Genomic DNA, 13,225 nt, shown 5'->3' with positions numbered 1-13,225 from the left:
ATGGCAGGAGATCGAGCAGGCTGGGAGGCTAGAATTGACGTGGGCCGTGACCAGCCTCTTGAAGCATTTCATGATTGTGCAGGTGAGAGCCACTGGGCAATAGTCATCAAGGAACATCTTACATGTTTTCTTTGGTACTGGGATGATGGTGGTCTTCTCAAAGCAGGTGAGGACTTCAGATTATAGCAAGGAGAGGGTGAAGATGTCAGTGAATACTTCCGCCAGTTGAGAATCCCATTCTAACTTTTTCCTTCAGCAGTTCAGAAAAATGGACATTATTGCATCATGTTTAATTCACAATTATGTGCAAATATAGTGCAGTCTGGATAGGCACTGTAAGAAGTCTGGTTCGCATCATGCACCATATCATTTTTTGGTCTAGTAGGTCAAGGATAGCTACAAGTGTATAGAGTAAACGCAGGTTTGTTTTAGAATTTATCTTATCAGTGGCAAACTTAGAAATAAGAGCATTTGATACTGTCAGCACTGCATTGCTACAATCTCTGATACAGGATAGAATAAAATATCTCAAGGTGCATAACTGATATATAAGCGTGGAGCCAGTATTAGGCAGATTAAAAAGTACATTCGCTTCTGTACTATTCCTTTATCTCAGCTGAAGTGCAATATGGCAACAATGCAAGTAGTGATGTTCTAGCTTGCGAATTTGGACCACCAGAGCTGACTAACTACAAACCCAATCTGCTGATTTCACAATCATACTTTGTCCGAGATCATACAACCAAAAGTGATCTACCCAGCTTGATGAGAATTTGTTGCATGCATCAAAATAGTTTAAAAAGTCTTAATTCCTTGAGGATTGAAAACCTTTCAAATACATCCTTGGAATCTTCATCCACTTCCCTTACAAATTTCTGTCTTTGTAATGGCATTAGCAGGATCATCTTTTTTGTTTAGAAAGACTCAAAGTACCCATTTAGTAGCCATCCCCTCCTACTCTACAAGGTCATCCCATTTTGGTGCCTAATTAGCACCACATGTCATTTGACAATCCTTTAACTCGACATGTTTATGAAAGACTTTTGTGCTCTCTTTAATGTTACCAGCTCATCTGTTCATAGACAATTTGTTCATTTCAATGGCTCCTTTTCCCATTATCACCTGTAAATTGTGTGTTCAGCGTGATTCTTCACTGCATTATGAACCTGGCATTTATCACAAACCTTTATTTTCTGTTTTATTTTAACACTCATAGGTTAGTTGCATCAGAACAGACATGGAGGAGTTTCAATAATGACAATTGGAATCACTTTCTGGGATTCCTGCCTCCATTACCATTGTTGGTTATTTTTATTGCCATAGGATAATAGTGTGGGTAGTAAGCCCACATTCAGCACTCTCACCTTTGCCAGCTCAGTTTTGAGATTGGCATTTGAGATACATCACCTACTCCCTGTCTCTATCCCACCTTCTTTTCATAAGAGTCAGACCCCTTTTTTTGGAGGTGATATGATTCATAACATCTCAAAGGCATTGTGAACCATGGAAGGATTCTGATCTGTAGTTAGGAACTTTATAACAGGTTCTAAATATTTGCTAATTTCACACTTGAGTATGTGTGTAGTTTTGGTCTCATTACTAAAGCAAGGATATACTTGTCACTGGGGGAGTGCAATGAAGGCACATAAAGTAATTAATTGGTTGAGGGATTGTCCTATGAGAAAAGGTCAAATGGACTAGGCCTAAATTCTCTGGGTTTAGAAGAATGTGAGATGCTTTCATTCAAACATATAATAAGTTGTAAAACATATAGGAAAGATCAGCCTTAGCTAACAGATCTAGATTCAGGGATCTAGATTCAGATTAAAGAGCAGGCCATTTGAGACTGAGAGGAGGAGAAATTTCTTCAGTCAGATGTCATAAATCTTTGAAATTTAATGCTTTGGAGAGCTGTCTAGACTCAGTCTTTGAGGATATGCAGGACTGAGACTGATAGATTTCTACATATTTTCAAAAACATCAACATGCAGGAAAATGATGCTGAAATGGAACTGCAACCATGATCTCAATGAATAGCACAGCAGACTCAAAATCAGAATGGTTTATTCTTGCTTCTATTTCTTCTATTTCTTACATGTCATATGTAGTAATGCAGAATAAATTAAATATACTTCTGATAGGGCTTTGTTCCGAAAAGGTAAATGACCATTAAACCCAAAAATGGCACAGTGGTTAGCACTGCTGCTTCACAGCAATAGGGACCTGCATTCAATTCCAGCCTTGGATCATTATCTGTGTGGAGTTTGCACATTCTCCCAGTGTCCATGTGGATGCTTTTCCAGGTGCACCAATTTCCTCCCACTTCCCAAAAATGTGCAGTGGATTAGCAATGCTACATTGCTCTTGGTGTCCAGGGTTGTACAGGCTAAGTGGATTAACCATGGTAAATGTGGGGTGACAGGGATGTTATGGGGGACTGGGTCTGGATGGGATGCTCTTCAGAGGGTCAGTGCCAACTTGATGGGCCAAGTGCCCTCTTTTTGCACTGTAGGAATACTGATTAAACTGACCAGCATTGTGAAAACAGGTAAGTTTTTATTAGAACTGGACTACATTTCCACTGGACAAAGTGCATTTCTACACTGAACAATGTTGAGATCCAGTTTTTAGTGAGTCAATTGCACCTGTCCTTTAACCTTTAAACTGATTGCTAGGTTAGCCATCTGCTGAAACTTTAAAACAATGTAACTGATGATTATATGTCAAGAGAATGGTGCTGCAAAAGCCCAGCAGGTCAGGCAGCATCAGAGGAGCAAGAGTATCGACGTTTCGGGCATAAGCCTTTCATCAGGATTCCTGATGAAGGACTTATGCCCGAAACGTCAATTCTCCTGCTCCATGGATGCAACCTGACCTGCTGTGCTTTTCCATCACCACACTCTCGACTTTGACCTCCAGTATCTGCAATCCTCACATTCTCCGAACTGAAGATGATATGTTTTGTGAATTCAAAAGCTCTAATCTGCTCAGTACTGGATGCTTTACTGAAATAGTTTTGCAATTTTATATCATAATAAATGTTTGGCTGAGCTTCATACACCACTATTGGTTCATTTCCCAGGGCAAAGCATTGACCAGAGTCTGCAAACTTGATTTAAAATTCAAACAAAGCTTGGCAGTTAACATAGAATACAGGAAGAATGAGCCATTTGGCTTGAATGTGGAAGACAGAGGGTGGTGGTGGAGGGCTGCTTTTCAAGCTGTAGGCCAGTGACCAGTAGTGTGCCATAAGGATCAGTACTGGGTCCACTACTTTTTGTCATTATATAAGTCATTTGGGTGTGAACATAAAAGGTATGGTTAGTAAGTTTGCAGATGTTATAAAATTGGAAGTGTAGTGGAGAGTGAAGAAGGTTACAATGTGATCTTGATCAGATGGACCAATGTGCTGAGGAGTGCCAGATGGAGTTTAATTTAGATAAATATAAGGTGCTGCATTTTGGAAAGGCAAATCAAGGCAGAACTTATACACTTACTGATAAAGTCCTGGGGACTGTTGCTTAACAAAGACACCTCAGAGTGTAGGTTCATTGTTCCTTCAAAGTGGAGTCACAGGTAGACAGAATAATGAAGAAGGCATTTGATATGCTTGCTTGTATTAGTCAGTGCATTGAATCGAGGAGTAGAGAGGTCATGCTGCGGCTGTGGAGGACATCGATTAGGTCACTTTTGGAATATTGTGTGCAATTCTGATCTCCCTCCTATAGGAAGGAGTTGTGAAACTTGAAAGGGTTTAAGCTGGGATGGGAAAGATATGAAAGGGAACTAATGGGCAATGCTTTCACACAGAGGATGATGCACGTATGCAATGAGCTGCCAGACAAAGTGAAGGAGGCTGGTACAATTACAACATTTAGAAATATCTGGATGGGTATATGAATAGGAAGGGTTTAGAGCGATCTGGGGCAAATGGGACTAGATTAATTTATTTGTTCGGCACAGGTGAATTGGACCGAAGAGTCTGCTTTCATGCTATACATCTCTATGACTCTGACTATCTGTCATTGTAACTGGTGCATTCTCTATGGCAACATGCCTACCATTATTGTCCACTTGTAAAACAATCTGCATTATTAAAATATAAATGTTATTTATCATTTACCTTGGTATTCTTGTGAATTATCCTGATCAGTATAAGACAAAAAGCTCTGACAAAATGTGTCTTATCTCTTAGCAACACAAGTAAATAATTCAAAACAACTATTTGTTATCATCTCTCAATGAAATATGGTAGAAATATCATTAATGTACAATTGACTAATACATTATAAACAATTTATTCCTCTTACCTGATGTGGGGAGGAATTTTTCTTTTCATAAGAAAGACAATTGCGATCAATAGAAAACCGGAAACCATTTCCCTTTCTTCCATTGTCCTCTGATTCTGACTTGTGAATCCTTTCATCTTTATCCTTTTCCTCAGCATCCAGTTCGGTTTGTCTCCGTTTCTTCCTTCTGTTTCGTCTCTCCTTGGCGCTCTTTGAACTAAGCTTTGACGCATCTGAGGAACTGTGGGACATTTCACAGAGTCCAATTCTTCCATTTTCATCTCCTGCCTCAGCTGCAGCGGCTGCAGCCTGTTCAATGGAAGAGAATTCACATTTTGAGAGACCACTTTTTCAGAATTATGAAGGCAGGAAGTAGAAAAGATCATTATTTACAACAGGATCTTCACAAGTGTCAACTAGATTTACCTAAAAGGGAATTGTTTCTAATCAAATAGAATACCATAACAAAAACAGTTTTGGGAGTATATAGGTTAAAACTTTACTAAGATGTGCACAAAAGAACTGTAAGTGGAATGCATTTCAGCATTTGTGTGCTATTATCCAACATGTATTTTTCAAGCCTACATCTGGGAACATTAAACTTTTATTCCAATCAAGATAGACATGGAGATGTTCAAAATTACACCATAACAAGGCTGGAAAACTTTAAGCACTAACATTATAGGTTTGTCAATAAAAGAATGTAATACATTGAACTAGAAATTACATATGCCAAATAGATGAAATATGATAGGATTTCAGTGACTAACATTTGGTGCCAAAAGGACTTCCTGCAAAGTCCAAATGAAAACTGACTTGAGCCATTTTTAAGAATCCCTGGTGGCCGTTCAAAAAAAAGGTCTGGAATTTATTTCTTTTGTCCATGATTTTCCTCCTCCACTTGAGATGCAAACTGAATTGTGAAACGCAAGGTTCTTTCTGCCAGAGAAGTGATGTCTCTGCCTTTCTATCCATGCTGCATTTTTGTGGGGCTTGAAGACATTGAATGCAAAACGTACAAACCATCTCTTCTGAAACTGTGATCCATACTCTGAAGATTAGCACAACATTTTGGTGTGCTGATGTGAATTTTGAAAGCCATAAAAAAGTGACCCGCTTTGGAGAGTTTGAGACGAATAAAAGAAGTCTACTGAGAAGTCAGCAACATTCTCAAAGATAAGTATAAAATATTTTTGCATCTTCCAATGTCACTATTAGAAACTGCATTGTGATGTGCACTGTTTTTTGAAATGTGAACTTGAATACTTTACCCCTTAAGTTTGGTTTAGGTATGGTTCCCTTACCAGAGTGACCTTCATTGGCATGTTCCCTTTTTAGGTCAAGCTTTTACAGTTGGAACTCTCTCCATTTTACTCTCTCTTTTGTCGCCATATTTTTCCCTTTTCTTTCTTTTCCTGCATTCTCTTTTTTTCCTTATCTCTGTTGGAATCCTATTTCTAATCCCTGTTATTCCACTTTAGATATATTTGTTTTATGACCCTCAGCTTCTAGCTGTAGATATTCTGATAACCATTGTGCCATATCTGTTTTTCGGTCTTTGAGCAAAATCCATATCTAATTGCTGAGTTATTCCTCTGAATTTTCTGAAAGATTTTAGAATTTTTTAAGTTACATTAATATATGAATCACAAGTATGCACATCAGTGCATGAGCACTTCAACCTTAAGAAACTCAAGTAAACCTTTATTCACTTGCTATTAAATCAGCTTTTGAAACAAGAATATGTTTTCCCTACTCCAATTCAGTATGGAATGAACCCTCAATTTTATCAATAGCAAGTGAGGAGGGAAAATCGGCTTACTTTTTTTTAACCCATTCATTGTTGGTAGCAACAAATAATTGTCCTTTTGTTAGCATACAGCTCTCATACATCAACTGCCATGTAATTAACTAGATCAAAATGAAGGAGCCAAATTATGATGCTTTCTTGATTGAAGAAAAGGGAGACTTGATTACCTATTAACCCTCAGAAAAGTAATAAAAATCTGACACAAGACACACATGCAAACAAAGGTAATACGTTTAAAAAGGAAAAAGAGTCTAATAGGGACAGAAAAAATAGGCTTAGCAGTTTCTTTAAAAAAATTTAGTCTCTGAGGTGTTAGATTTTAAACCTTAGGCTAGTTATTTAATTGTTGTGTATTCTGCAACAGTGACAATGTTTACAGATCATGAATTCTTGTTGAAAGACTGTTGGCTGAAGTTGCTCTATCACCAGCACTGATTTCAAGGTTGAGTGACAAAGAGAAAGAAGCTTCCTGCTTCTTGCTGTTATCAATTCATATTTATTTTTCTCTCTGTGTTTTGCTGCTCAAAGCAGATAAGCCCATTTGTACATTCTTGAGCTTACTCTTTTGTTCTTCCAAACAAAATACTCTGCAGTTAACCTTTCTCTCAAATACGAATTTGTCACGCACACGTGAATTAAACAAGAGACGCAAATCTTGACACGGACTCAATTGGCTGTATCAATCTTTTAATAAGATGACAATTGCAATACAGCATCTGCAGACCTCACTTTCTCCTTGACAATTGCAATACAGTGAGTTTCAACACTTCAGTTTGGGTTCCTTGGACTTGCTTCAATTTGTGATCAGGTGATCATAGCAGCCATTTTAGGTCAGCTTTTGAACTTTTACACAATTATTTTTTAATCCATGATAGACCTCAGGTATAACAATCAGATGTTGGAAATTGAATATTTATAGTCCAGTTGAATGATGATGTGTGGCTTGGTGGAGAACTTGGAGGGTGTTTCAATGGCTTTTTCCGTGGTAGAGATCATCAGTTTGGAAGGTACTCTCAAAAGAGCCTTTCTACACATTTTTGCCACTATGTGTTAATAATAGAGGAAGTGAATGTTGGAGGTGGTGCCTGAGATACCAGTCAAGTGAACTGCCCAGACCTGGATGGTGATGAACTTCTTGACAGTTGCTGAAGATGCGCTCATCAATGTCACAGTATCCCATGACACTCCTAATCCATGCTTTGTAAGTGGTAGACAGACATTCAAGATTTAGGTTGTATGTTACTTGCTTCAAAATTCCCAGTCTTTGTTTGATAGACTCTGCATTTATATTACTTGCCTCGTTCGGTTTCTGGCCAATGGTAACCCTCAAGATATTCATGATGGGGGTTTTAGGTATGATAATGCCATTGGATGTCAAGGGGTAATGGTCAATTTCTCTCTTGCTGGAGATGGTCATTGCCTGGCACTTGTATGGCACAAATGTTACTTGGAGAAAGTGAGGACTGCAGATGCTGGAGACCAGAGTTGAAAAATGTGGTGCTGGAAAAACACAGCAGGCCAGGCAGCATCCGAGGAGCAGGAGAATCGACATTTCGGGCATAAGCCCTTCTTCAGGAAACAAATGCTACTTGCCACTTATCAGCCCAAGCCTGAATGCTGTTCAGGCCTTGCTGCTTACAAACAAGGACTGCATCAGTAACTGCACTGTCATGAATGGTACTAAACACTGTGTAATTGCAGTGAATATCCACATTTTTGACATTATGATGAAAGAGAGATAATTGATGAAGCATGAACTCTGTCACACATGCGTGCATTTTAGAAAGTTGTTTTTTGCTGTTCAACCATAAAGTCATGGGGATATAAATACTGATTACTATAACTATTATTATAATGCAATTTGGCAACTTTAGCATATCTGTCGTGGAATTGCAATTGTAACATTTCTACCTGTGCTTCTTCTTGATGTCTTTTAAGTTGTTCAAGCATCTGCTGAAATTCTGCCTCTTTCTGTTCAGCTTCCTCTAAAGTAGCCTGGTTTTGCTCATCATAGGCCATGGCAACAACAGCCAGGATCAAGTTAACCAAGTAGAAAGATCCCAGGAATATAACCAGTACAAAGAATATCATGTATGTTTTGCCAGCAGCTCGCAGGGTCTGATAGAAAAAAAGTAATAATTTAATATTTTGCTTTATTTTGATAAATCATAGATTCCATAAATATATATTCTGTATTTGCATACATATATGTTAAAAAAAACTATTAATCACAAACTGCACTGAACAAGGTAAAAATCTATTCAGGCAAATAAACAGCATTAGCTTTTCTTAAAATTATTATTAATGTAATAAACAATAATTAATAAATTGGTTCAGTTTAACAATCAAAAATAAGATAATTCTCAAATGTTTCATATTATTTAATGATACTTCTGACACACTGGTAGATTTGGTAAGAATATTAACTTTAATGCCAAGCTTATCTGGAAGGCTGAAACTTCAGGATAAATATATCAATGAAGGTATTTAACAATTTTTATTTCTTTAATTCTTTTACTGGCTTTTGGAGATTTTTGTAATTTACAGTCACTGAAGTCTAATTAATTGTTAACAGTGTAATACAGCACTGACTGTATGAGATGAAAGAATAATGTAGATAATGTGGTACATGAAGTTTAGACATCATGGGGCTTGCAAATCAATCTTAGCTGAGGGGGGGGGGGGGTGAAGAGCGCAACTGGATGCATATGGGTATTTGCTATAAAATATAATAGAGACAAGAAAAGCACTTGTGACTCAATTTTAAGGCAAGTGAAACATCTCTTTTTATCAGCTTCTTCAGCTGTCTCTTCAAGAATTTTTTTTTCTTATTTGTTGATGGGATAGGAGTGTCACTGTTATTTCCCATCCCCATTTGCCCTGGAGAATGTGACAAGGAGTTGCATTCTTGAACCGTTACAGTTGGGGTGCTGTTAGGAAGATCTTTACCTAGCAACAGTGAAGGGATTGTGATATACTTCCGAATCAGGACAGTGTGTGCATTGAAGAGGTGGTGTAGGAGTTCTCACACATTTACTGCCCATGTTCTTCTAGGTGGTAGAGGCTGTTGGTTTGGAAGGTGCTGACGAAGGAATCTTTTTGAATTATAACAGTGCATTTTCACAATGGTAGACATTGCTGCCACGTTTTGTGTCACTGGTGAAGGGAGTGAATGTTCATCATAGTGGATGGGATAGGGATCAAGTATGCTGCCTTGTTCTGGAGGGCACCAAGTCTCAAATGTCTTTGGAGTAGCAATCTCGCACTGGACAGTATTCCATCACATTCCTGAAAAGCACCTTGTACATGTCAATAGTAACACTTAAAATATTGATAGTGGGAGATTCAGTGATGGTACGTTATTGAAAGTTAAAGAACAATTATTAGATTTTATCTTGCTAGAGAAGGTCATGGTCTAGCTGTTGTGATGTGAAGATCACTTGCCAGCCCAGGCTATTAGTTACACTAATGAAGACAAGGAAAATCTGAATGTTATACAGTAATCCAACTTAGTTCTGATTTACAGTATAATTAATATATTCAAGATATCAGCTACTTCAAATGGATGGTGAAGTTGTTATCACATTTCTACAGGCTGCTAAATTTGGGATATTTAGGAGAACATTCTTTATTCCCTGGTAATGTGTGTTTTGAACCCATTTGAACATTCATGATCTGGACCAATATTCTGACCATTATACAATAACTACCAATTGACCTTTCAATTTATCATGATTCCTTTCTTTCAGATGGGCTATTGAAAAGACAATAGATGATCAAATATGTTCCTGTCGGGGGGGACTTTTTCACATCTTGTGAGGCATTTATCGCAAAGTTTGTGAAGGTTTGTAGCTCAGGTTGAGGTTTAAGGTGTAGGTTTGCTTGCTGAGCTGTAGGTTTGATATGCAGACGTTTCATTACCTGGCTAGGTAACATCATCAGCGGCGACCTCCAAGTGAAGCGAAGCTGTTGTCTCCTGCTTTCTATTTATATCTTTCTCCTGGATGGGGTTCCTGGGGTTTGTAGTGATGTCATTTCCTGTTCGTTTTCTGAGGGGTTGATAGATGGCATCTAGGTCTATGTGTTTGTTTATGGCGTTGTGGTTGGAGTGCCAGGCCTCTAGGAATTCTCTGGCATGTCTTTGCTTAGCCTGTCCCAGGATAGATGCGTTGTCCCAGTCAAAATGGTGGTTGTTTTCATCCGTGTATAGAGCTACGAGGGAGAGAGGGTAATGTCTTTTTGTGGCTAGCTGGTGTTCGTGTATCCTGGTGGCTAACTTTCTTCCTGTTTGTCCTACATAGTGTTTGTGGCAGTCCTTGCATGGAATTTTGTAGATGACGTTGGTTTTGTCCATGGTTGTACTGGGTCTTTTAAGTTTGTTAGTTTGTTAGTCAGTACAACCCATGGACAAAACCAACGTCATCTACAAAATTCCATGCAGGGACTGCCACAAACACTATGTAGGACAAACAGGAAGAAAATTAGCCACCAGGATACACGAACACCAGCGAGCCACAAAAAGACACAACCCTCTCTCTCTCATAGCCCGACACACGGATGAAAAAAAACACTATTTCGACCGGGACAACGCATCTATCCTGGAACAGGCTAAGCAAAGACATGCCAGAGAATTCCTAGAGGCCTGGCACTCCAACCACAACACATAGATCTAGAAGCCATCTATCAACCCCTCAGAAAACGAACAGGAAATGACATCACCACAAACTCCAGGAACCCCATCCAGGAGAAAGATATAAATAGAAAGCAGGCAACAACAGCTTCGCTTCACTTGGCAGTCGCCACTGATGATGTTACCTCACCAGGTAATGAAACGTCTGGATATCAAACCTACAGCTCAGCGAGCAAACCTACACCCTAAAGAGGCATTTATCGCTTATAAGTGGAAAATATTAGGTTTACTGAAGTAGTGTATCAGTTGTTTTATATTTTGGCCACAAATGACCAGAGTTTAGATGAAAGGATAACTCATATAAATTTCATTCGTAGCTACAGGATAATAGACTCTTATTATATTGTGATTGTTCTAATCATAGTCAACAGACTGTCTAAAAAAAAGTAGATGTAGTAAATGTTATGCCATTAAATAGTATTGTAACATTTCAATAAACATATATAGTTACATAATAACACTATTTTATGTTAAGCATGATAAATCCTGCTTACCAACTGGTAAAGGTTTTCCCAGAAGTCCTGGGTCATCAGGCGAAACAATGACAAGAATGCCCAGCTAAATGTATCAAAGCTAGTATAACCATAATTAGGGTTTCTTCCAGCTTTCAGACATAAATAACCTGTAGGGCATTGACTGAGAAAATAAAAAAAATGAAAGCATGATTAAAATGACTAAAAACTACTTTTAAAATCTTTCATGATTTATCGAGCCAAAACAACGGAAATGGTTGCTGCCATTGAACTGCCTGACATTTGAAGTGCTGTGCCTGCATTCTTAATCACAAAAAACTAGTTCATCGAAATATATCTTAATCACTCTTACATCCTTCAAGCTCGTCATGGCAGCTATCAGAAGACCGCATCTCTATTGTTGATGTTTCTATAACACACTATCTATAAATACCAAAGCAAAAGAACTGATGTGTGCAATAATTCAATCAATCTCATTTCTGCTAGTCAAGTACATTTAATGGATTCAGATGATGTTTGCAAACTCTCATTTAAGGGATTGACTGATTCCATTAAAATCAGTCTGATTACAAATATCAATCAAATTCTTCACAAATTACAAGCATTTGCAGATTACACCAATTAGTTTCTGCATTCTATTCTGACACAAGTTCAGCCACAAGCCCAACAATTAAAAACCAAACTCACCCAGCATCTGAGCCATTACCACATAAAAGGGCATCTTTGGCATCTTCCAGAAAATATTGATTTCCTGTTGATTAAGTTATAAATGAATTAATTTCTGGTTTTATTTCAAGGTATCAACTATGTAACTAGAAATACATAAGTTTCACTTCTAATTTAATGATTTAAATATAATCCATTGTACTTTATTTATGTAATTGTGAATTAAAATTGAACATCTTTACGCACCTTAGTTCTTTATTAGTTTAATTTAAAAGCTATAACTAAAAAGTGTGATGTTAAATAAAGCAGGAGAAAGCAACACGAGACATCTAATGTTGCCATGATAAATATGGACTTTGACTGAGTGAATACCAACATTATAAACCTGCAATTTCATTCAATTCAAAGCAATGATAATGATGAAAATGAAATAACATGCACTGTAAATTGTGAAAATGAAAGGCTGTGTTTTCAAGGAAATGGCACAGTACACCGAGTGATCACATACAGATCGTGTGATAACTCAGTAAGATTATCAAGTAATTAGTTGTACCATATCACCTGAAATATTCCAGTTTTAACCTCCAGCTTGTAGTGAGTTAACTAGTCTCAGTAAGGTCAAGATTAGAGTGGTGCTGGAAAAGCACAGCAGGTCAGGCAGCATCTGAGGAGCAGGAAAATCAACGTTTCAGGCAGGACCCCTCAATAAGGTGCCTATTGGCCAGAGCTCCCACTCTTGCTATTCAGTAAACTTTCCTGGAATTACATGTTAATATTGAATGCAGACAAAATTCAGCTCAGCAATAATCTTGGAGTCTTGGAGTGCCCAGGGTTCACATGAACCAAGGTCAGTTAGATAAATGATTAGAAAGTGGGGGGCCACTGTGGAATTGAAACCCTTTAAGACTTTGGTGCCTTTAGGAAGAAAGTAAAGTGCAGAAAATTGATACTAAAAATAACACACAAATCTGTGGGTTCAAACAGCAGCAAAAAGTGGATGAGAGAGATATTTTTCTGAAGAAGAATAGTGAAGATTCTGTAAATATGATCTATAAAAAACTGAAAATGCATCAATACTTAGCAAGCTGGGCAGCATCTGTGAAGAGAGTAATAGAGTTAAAATTTCAGGTTTGTGACCTTTCTACAGAACTCTGTTTCTCTCTTCAGATGTTAGCCATATGTTTGTCTTTGTTTACAGTCTGTGAATAGTAAAATGTACTTCAATAAGTCAGAGCTTGTATTAGTCACGTTATGCTGCCTGGGGACCAACAGAATAAATTAAGGCTCCTTATAAAAC

At 37.9% G+C, this 13,225-nt stretch overlaps 1 protein-coding gene across 4 annotated transcripts in view; it reads right to left on the bottom strand.

Moving 5' to 3' along the window:
- The window catches only part of scn1laa (sodium channel, voltage-gated, type I-like, alpha), a 198,119-nt gene that overhangs the window by 134,362 nt on the left and 50,532 nt on the right, over nt 1–13,225 (bottom strand). For all 4 annotated transcript variants that reach the window (XM_087989105.1, XM_087989108.1, XM_087989107.1 and 1 more), the window contains exons 8-11: nt 11,950–12,013; nt 11,284–11,425; nt 8,011–8,217; nt 4,311–4,598 (exon numbers count right to left, since the gene is read on the bottom strand). In XM_087989105.1, the coding sequence (XP_087845231.1) occupies nt 4,311–4,598; nt 8,011–8,217; nt 11,284–11,425; nt 11,950–12,013 (701 nt within the window). The remainder of the gene's footprint in view (nt 1–4,310; nt 4,599–8,010; nt 8,218–11,283; nt 11,426–11,949; nt 12,014–13,225) is intronic.

This window comes from Chiloscyllium plagiosum, unplaced genomic scaffold, assembly GCF_037043375.1.
Source record: "Chiloscyllium plagiosum isolate Xiang-an unplaced genomic scaffold, Cpla_swu_hap1 HiC_scaffold_7, whole genome shotgun sequence".
In the NCBI taxonomy this organism is placed as follows: Eukaryota; Metazoa; Chordata; class Chondrichthyes; order Orectolobiformes; family Hemiscylliidae; genus Chiloscyllium; species Chiloscyllium plagiosum.
The sequence above is the reverse complement of the archived record's forward strand: the minus strand, read 5'-3'. Positions and strand labels throughout refer to the sequence as shown.